At 50.6% G+C, this 7289-nt stretch overlaps 2 protein-coding genes across 2 annotated transcripts; one reads left to right on the top strand and one right to left on the bottom strand.

The window, feature by feature from the left end:
* Positions 1 to 20: 20 nt before the first annotated feature.
* Positions 21 to 5385, top strand: TXNL4A (thioredoxin like 4A). The gene is made up of 4 exons (XM_061994799.1): positions 21 to 125; positions 278 to 456; positions 1992 to 2095; positions 2677 to 5385. The coding sequence occupies exons 2-4, from the start codon at positions 304 to 306 to the stop codon at positions 2846 to 2848; spliced, it is 429 nt and encodes a 142-aa protein (XP_061850783.1). The 5' UTR covers positions 21 to 125; positions 278 to 303; the 3' UTR covers positions 2849 to 5385.
* On the bottom strand, positions 2712 to 6374 carry HSBP1L1 (heat shock factor binding protein 1 like 1). The gene is made up of 4 exons (XM_061994800.1): positions 6299 to 6374; positions 5511 to 5577; positions 4603 to 4697; positions 2712 to 3567 (listed from the first exon to the last, which is right to left on the bottom strand). Exons 1-4 carry the CDS (start codon positions 6326 to 6328, stop codon positions 3562 to 3564), a joined length of 198 nt encoding a protein of 65 aa, XP_061850784.1. The 5' UTR covers positions 6329 to 6374; the 3' UTR covers positions 2712 to 3561.
* Between the last annotated feature and the right edge of the window lie 915 nt (positions 6375 to 7289).

Here is a 7289-nt window from a genome sequence, read left to right as displayed (position 1 = left end):
CACTTGGTACGGTCCCAGCGGCCCGCGCCTTCCATTCGCGCGGGAAAGCCCGTCACTTCCGTTTCCGGTCAGGCCGGGGGCTGGCTGAGGTGCCCCGTTTCTCCGAGCGAAGGAGGCCCCGCGGGGTACGGCGGGGACCGGGTGGGACGGGGCTGGGCTCCGGGGGCCGCCGTCGCGCCTCGCCGCGGCCGCTGAGGGCCGGGCCCTGGGCCGTGGGGGCGGCGGGGGCTCGCGCCGGGGCCGGCCCGTCAGCTGCCGCCGCTGCTGTGTCCCGCAGGCCCGCCGCCCAGCTGCCCCGCCAGGATGTCGTACATGCTCCCGCACCTGCACAATGGCTGGCAGGTGGACCAGGCCATCCTCTCGGAAGAGGACCGAGTCGTGGTGATCCGTTTCGGGCACGACTGGGACCCGACCTGCATGAAGATGGACGAGGTGTTGTACAGCATTGCTGAGAAGGTAAGCTGAGGCTGTGGCGAGAGGCGGTCACTGCGCCCGGCGCTTCACGTGGCTTCCACAAAGCCTGAGGCAGGTTCTGACTGGGTGTCTGGGGATGTACTCCAGCTTTAGGAGGCAGCGGGAAAGGGGTTTCGTAGAATCCTAGAAGCGTGGGGGTTGGAAGGGCCCTGCAGAGTTCCTCCAGCCCAACCTCCTGCTAAAGCGTGGAGCTAAACTTATTTGCATCTCTGAAGTGTGATGATTCTTTACGATTTAGAGACTGTGTTGAAGCAGAAGTCCATCACGGTTTGTTTACTGAGAACATCTGTGGGTTTTTTGTAGCCCAACCTCTCCAAGCTTTCTCAGCTGAAGTGCCTCCTAGGATGTTTCAGCACAGGGTACACCAGATTGAATGTTTTTTCCTGGCACTGTCTAATCCTGTTTTACAGACTAAAATAAAACCTTTTTACCCCAAGCAGAAATGATGTTCCTCATAGCATTTCCAACACTTGGTAGCAGGATTAACAAGTTTGTCATACGTCTCAAACCACACCTGTAACGCCAGACCGGTCACCTTGTGTAGTCAGATGGGAAAGACCAAAACTGTATTTGGATGTCAGAAGGGATGGGGGGCAAGGTCTTGCATAATGCACAGGCACTGGGTAGTACACCTCCTGGCTACAGGTTTGCATAGTTTAGATGCCTCCTGACTTGTGTTGTAATGCCTGTGTGTTAGCTCATTCATGGATAGTAGAAATGAGGTTTAGAAAATAGAACTTTCCCCAGTTCCACTGCAGATCAAACATGGCACCCCAAGGAAACAAAGGCACAACACGGTTTTCTTTCAGGAGTGAAGACAGTCACTGTGACATTAAAGGGAGGGATTCTTGTGCATTGAACTCTAATGCTGCAGAAGGAAAGCCTGTTCCCACAACTGCCCAGAGAGTAGCTTCTTTGGCCAAGGGTTTTTTTTTCATTATCAATTAAATTTTTAAGCTACTCCAAAAAAAAACCCCTCAACTTGGGCAAAGAAGTAGGAATAAGCTATCAGTTTTTATTACTAAATTACCAATTTGATCTTCATTTAATGAGCCCTCTTATCAAATGAGAGGGGAAAAATGCTTGGAGGATGGCATCAGGGCATGTTGGATGGTGAATTTTCTCAAGCCTATAAGCAGCTGATGACAGAGACCAAATGTGTGGGCTTGGTGGCACAAAGCTGTGCCTCTGCTTGTTCAGGGCTGGGCACGTGGCTGTGAGGTCTCAGCTGCACAGGAAGGGTGTTTGTTCCTCGGAGTGTTGATGTAGCATGGTGTGTTTGCAGCTGATACTGGATGTGAAATAAACATCTCAGCTGTACTGAAGAACATTTTCCATGTTCTTTGGTCACTATGGTTAAAAATAATGGCAAGATTGTTTCCTGTGAGGGTGAGACTCCCTGTTGTGGAAGAGAGTTGTTGCAGTAATGAAAGCTTAGGGCTTCTAATCAATGATCCAAATAACCAAAGGCTGGGTTGCACAGATTGCTTTTACATTTCCTCTTTTCTTCTGTTTAGGTAAAAAACTTTGCTGTCATTTATCTTGTGGATATCACTGAAGTACCAGACTTCAACAAGATGTATGAGTTGTACGATCCCTGTACTGTCATGTTTTTCTTCAGGTACATGATGGAAACAAAGAAATCTCTTTGCTATAGAGAAAACAGGAAAATGGCTTGTTCTCCAGTTAGCCTAGGAACAGTGTTTGGGTAACAGGGTACAAATCGGTGATAGGGAACTGGATTTATTATCCATTGGCTTTAGTTTTACATCTGAAACTCCCCATGCAGAACGCTGCAGGAGTGTGGCAGACTCACTTTAGAGATGCACCCAGAGCAGTGAGGCTGCTAGAGCTCAGGCATCAATGTCCATGGGAGAAAATGGCAATTGCCTCTGGTGTCAGGCAGTAGTGAGAGAGAAATACGACCCATGAGGAATACGTGAAGCATAAGTGCACCAAGTAGCAGCACTGGGGGCATGTTTGCAGTCTATCCTACCTTTAGAAATAGGAGGGGAAACATCACCTTGAGTGACAGGAGGGGATAGTCTTTTCTTTGAGGCTTGTTTTGCAAGCCTCTGATGTGATAGGGGCTGCTTTTCAGTCCTACAAAGCATTCTCACGAGGGATGGAAAGTTCCTTTCTGAATTATAATGCCGTATTAACTCATCTGGTGTTGGGGTTTTCTTTTCTCTCCCATTAAAGGAACAAACACATCATGATTGATTTAGGTACGGGTAATAACAACAAGATCAACTGGGCAATGGAAGATAAGCAAGAGATGATTGACATTATAGAAACTGTTTACAGAGGCGCCCGCAAAGGCCGAGGTTTGGTGGTATCGCCGAAGGATTATTCCACTAAATACAGATACTGACGCTGCTTTGGGGCTGCCTGTTTTTTAACCCTGCATCCACTTCAGTTTATTCGTGTGTATGCCTGTACACATATATATTAAACAAAAAAAACACACCTACAAATCCTTCAACTTTGAGCACATTTTGAATTCTTTAAAAGGATTGGAAAAGTAGAAGACACGAAGCCTGGAGCTGTCTGGCTGCAGTAATACTGGAGCTGCATTTTGGGTTCTTTTATAAATGTTTATTTTTTTAAAGACTTGGTCCTTTGTTATTTTGTGGTTTTGTACACAAAAAGCCTGTTGGCAGGAAAAAAACATTTCAGCTGGTTTGGTTTTGTGCAAATAGGAAAGTTTTGTCACAAGAGGATCTGGCTATGCTGAGAACGTTTAAGTGAAGAAGGAAACAGAAACACAGTGAAAATGTTAATGTTATTTAAAGAAATTAAATACATTTTCATATATTGGGAAAAGTTTCTGACTGGGTAAGTTCCTGAGGGCATTTTCTAGGCGAAAGAGAGGTTTTGCCTTCCCTGAAACTAAAAGGAAACAGTGTTGCACTTGGATGAAAAAACCCAGCTTTCTAGCAATAGCTTGAAAAAGAAACAGATTCTAAAGTGATGTGATGCCAGCACATTTGTTTCACTGACACTTTCCATGACTAGTGACACTGTGCACTCCCAGCTTCCATGTGGTGCTCTTCTCCTTTTGTCTGTCTTGCCCACATCCTCAGTTCAGTGCTGCAAACAAACAGTTGGTAAGTAGGTTAGGAGTTTAATTATTCATCACTGTGACTCAGCATAAAAACAGGAAGGCCTCTGTACACTTAAGTGCCTCCTCATGGATTGCCTCTGTATTTCTGGAGATTATTTCATAGTTTATGGAAAAGGCAGCAGAACAGATGCCTAAATGACATCAGTCTATTTACAGACATGCCTGTCTTGCCTGGGCAAGCAGTCTCTAAAGGACAAGAGTCATTGATGTGTGCGTTTGAATGGGGAAAGCATGAAACGGCAGGAGAAAGACACTGCTTGCTCCTCCCCAAAACACAGAAGCAATGCTGTCTCCTGAATGCTGAACACTGCAGCCTTGGAGGCCAACAGCATCCTGGCTTGGATCAGCACTGCTGTGGCAGCAGGAGCAGCGCCCTGGTGAGGCTGCAGCTCAAGTGCTGTGTTCAGTGTCAGGCTCCTCACTGCCAGAGGGACACCGAGGGTCTGGAGCGTGGCCAGAGCTGGGCAGTGCAGCTTGGGGAGGGGGAGAACTGCCTCAGGTTGCACTAGAGGAGGTTTAGATTGGAGATTGGAAACAATTTTTTCCCCAAAAAAGCTGGCCCAGGCTGCCCAGGTGCTGGGGAAATGGTTGGACTCTGTGAGTTTAAAGGGCTTTTCCAACCTCAGTGATTCTGTGATTGATACCAATGTGAATCCTCCCCCAGCTCAGCATACTGGGACGGGAATGGTGTGCAGCACTGCCTTAATCCACGTTTGATCAGAAATGTACAGCCTCAGTTGAGGTCCTTGGGGTTGGTTTGTGCTCCCACTTGTATGTGATACTCAGCTGGAACAGATGGTTTTGGTTGGAAAAAGCGGGAGTGTTCTCTGGCTCTTGGCAAAGGGAAACCCCAGGTAACTCTAAATCCATCTCAGTATACTTAAAAGTCTAAGTCAATGCAGGTATGATAAATTTGTAAGTAATCTTTTCATGCCAGGTTCTGCCTGTGTTCTGAACTAAGTGGAAAGATATAAAGTACAGTAAAACTGAAGTTCCTTTACTCTGAGCTCTTCATCAGTGTTGTCTATCCCAGCCTCTGTCATCAAGTCAGCGACATGCTTCTCAAGGTCATCGATGCGCTCACCCATTTCTTCCAGTAAGAAGTTAAAGATAACTTACTGATAAATATGAATGCTGGAATATTACAGGCTTGGGATTTTTTTCTATGAGAAAAGCAAAACAAAGCATGCACAGTGTTGTATTATTATGAGACAATCCCAATTTCTTTTGCAACAGACAAGCATTCAGGTTGTAAATAATCCGAAGTGACTTGCCCTTGTGCCTGTGAGTGGAGGATTTTCTTTGTAAAGAAACAATTTGTGTTTCAGGTGATACCAGTCAATGCATGCAATCAGGATAGGAGTGCTGCTGAAACACTGTCTTACGCTAAAGCAGCCGCCTCCTGAACGGTTGAGTTACAGAGGAAAAAAATGGAAAACTTAATAAATGCACACTTTCAGAGGTAGTTTCTCTAAGTACAGCTAATGAGAAAGGTCAGAGCCCCTTCAGGTCTTCTGTTTTGGAGGGAAGTTGTTTTTAAACCAATGCCACGTGGGGATATGCTGATTTAAGTGGCGTTTTTGGAGATGATTGCTTTTTTTTTTAATGTACCTTCAGCATCTCTACGCCTAATTTGCTGCTTATTTTACTTGGAAGCAAGACGTGCTGCACAGAGCCTGCTCCTTGGCACTACTTTTTGTAAAGCTTTGAGGATTTCCTGGAAAAATAAACGGGCGTGGAGAGGGCAGCTCTGCAGTCTTTCCATCAGCGTTTAGCCATGTCAATCATTATGTCTTAATGTGATGTTTAGGGAAGAAAGCCAAGCCCCTCCCTAGAGCACCGAAACCGCGGCCGAAGGAACACGAAACCGCCCCCGCGCAGCGAGTCCCCCGGCTCGCCCAGAGGATATTTCTCAGCGTTATCTTTTCGGTCAGAGCCTGAAAATTCTCCTGCAGCTCATGCAGCAGATTGTCCGCCTGGGGGGTAAAACCAGACAGAGCAGAAAGCTGGAGCCTCGGGGCTGGCCCTCGGGCCCGCGTCTTCCCGCGCTTCTCCGCCGCCGAGCGCCCGCCCCGGCGGGGCCCCTCAGCTCCGTCTCCGCCATTGGCGCGGTCCCGGCCGCCCCGGCGGAGCCACACAGCCCCCTCAGCCTCGGGCCCGGCCGCCCCGGCGGAGCCCCTCAGCCCCCTCAGCATTAGGCCCCGCCCGCCGCGGCGGAGCCACTCAGCATCGGTCCCGCCACTAGCGCGGTGCCGCCCGCCCCATTGGAGCCCCTCAGCCCCCTCAGCGACGTTTCCGACACGGGAGCCCCTCAGCGTCGGTCCTGCCCGCCCCGCCGGAGCCCCTCGGTGCCGTTCCCGCCACTGGAGCCCCTCAGGCCCCTCAGCCGCGGTCCCCGCACCGAAGCCCTCAGTTGCAGTGCCGCCCGCCGCGGCGGAGCCCCTCAGCCTCCTCAGCGCCATTCCCGACATGGGAGCCCCTCAGCGCGGTCCTGCCGAGGCGGAGCCCCTCAGCCCCCTCAGCATCGGTCCCGCCCGCGCGGCCGGAGCCCCTCAGCGCCGTTCCCGACATGGGAGCCCCTCAGCCCCCTCAGCATCGGTCCCGCCCGCGCGGCCGGAGCCCCTCAGCACCGTTCCCGCCACCGGAGCCCCTCAGCCCGGCCCCCGCTCCCGCCGCCGGAGCCAGCCCCGCGCTCACCAGCTGCCAGAGGTCTTCGGCGGCCGCCATGGTGCCCGGCTCCGAGGCGCGGCCCACGGCCCGCCTTCCCCGGCCGCGGCGGGGCGGGCAGGGGAGCGCTCCGCCCGCCCGGAGCTGCCCGCAGGCCCGGGCCGGCAGGTAGGCGAGGCGCTGGGGCGGGCGGGGGAGGCTCCGCGGCGCCGGGGAGGGAGCGGGTCAATCAAGAAATGCCATCTGCGAGGAGTGTGCCTTTCTTTTTCCCGAAGAGGTTGTACTTCTGCAGGGCAGTGAGCATGCTGAGGTTTGAGCTTCAGAGGCCTTACGATTTCATCGGGCAGGAGTGACAAATTAAGTGAAGGAGAAAATACTCATCTGCCGCCAACGCCCAAGTTTGGGGTTTGTTTCTTTTTTGTATATAAAGTTTGTTTCCTTTCCCCCACGTAATTAATTTTGTAATACGGAGTAGTAGAAGTACGGTGCTTGTTGGAGTGCCTCGCACTTGGAAGCCCACAGAGCTGAACCCAAAGCCCATAGCAAGGTGTGGGGGTGCCTCTGGCAGCCATGCTCCCATGTGGGCCTGCCCCGTGCATCCAGAGCTCTTGCAGAGGTGTTTGCTTGTGCACACCGGCATGTAAATGGTGATGTTTCCAGTGTACTGTGCCGCTGTGGTTAGGAGAATGCCACTGTTGGGCAATAGCTTCCCTTAATCTCTTACTTTTATAGGTATGCCAAACATATACCACTGCCTTCAACCACAAAAAGTTTGTCTCCTGAGTTGTGACCTCAAATGCTGGAAAGATTATCTTCTATAACTTAGAATCTTTCTTAATAAACTTAATTGTTTTCCTTCTTGACCTTCCTTCCCCTCGTCTGGGAAGGCATGTGACTGTGGTGAGATTCTGGCATCAAAGTGAACCTTCACTTTGCTGCCTGCTTCATATAATCATTGTTTCTCCTCTGTACACCCTTATCTCCCCACTCTTGCAGATTCTCCTCTTTACCTTTCTAATAG

This window comes from Colius striatus, chromosome 4 (assembly GCF_028858725.1).
Source record: "Colius striatus isolate bColStr4 chromosome 4, bColStr4.1.hap1, whole genome shotgun sequence".
Taxonomy (NCBI): domain Eukaryota; kingdom Metazoa; phylum Chordata; class Aves; order Coliiformes; family Coliidae; genus Colius; species Colius striatus.
Note: the sequence above shows the minus strand (reverse complement) of the source record. Positions and strands in the feature narration are given on the sequence as shown.

Coding starts and splice junctions, on each gene's coding strand:
- TXNL4A (XM_061994799.1), top strand. CDS start 304: ATGTCGTACATGCTCCCGCACCTGCACAATGGCTGGCAGGTGGACCAG. Junction 457..1,991: donor TGTACAGCATTGCTGAGAAG/GTAAGCTGAGGC, acceptor TCTTCTGTTTAG/GTAAAAAACTTTGCTGTCAT. Junction 2,096..2,676: donor ACTGTCATGTTTTTCTTCAG/GTACATGATGGA, acceptor CTCCCATTAAAG/GAACAAACACATCATGATTG.
- HSBP1L1 (XM_061994800.1), bottom strand. CDS start 6,328: ATGGCGGCCGCCGAAGACCTCTGGCAGCTG. Junction 5,578..6,298: donor CCGAAGACCTCTGGCAGCTG/GTGAGCGCGGGG, acceptor TTTACCCCCCAG/GCGGACAATCTGCTGCATGA. Junction 4,698..5,510: donor CGAAAAGATAACGCTGAGAA/ATATCCTCTGGG, acceptor TTAACTTCTTAC/TGGAAGAAATGGGTGAGCGC.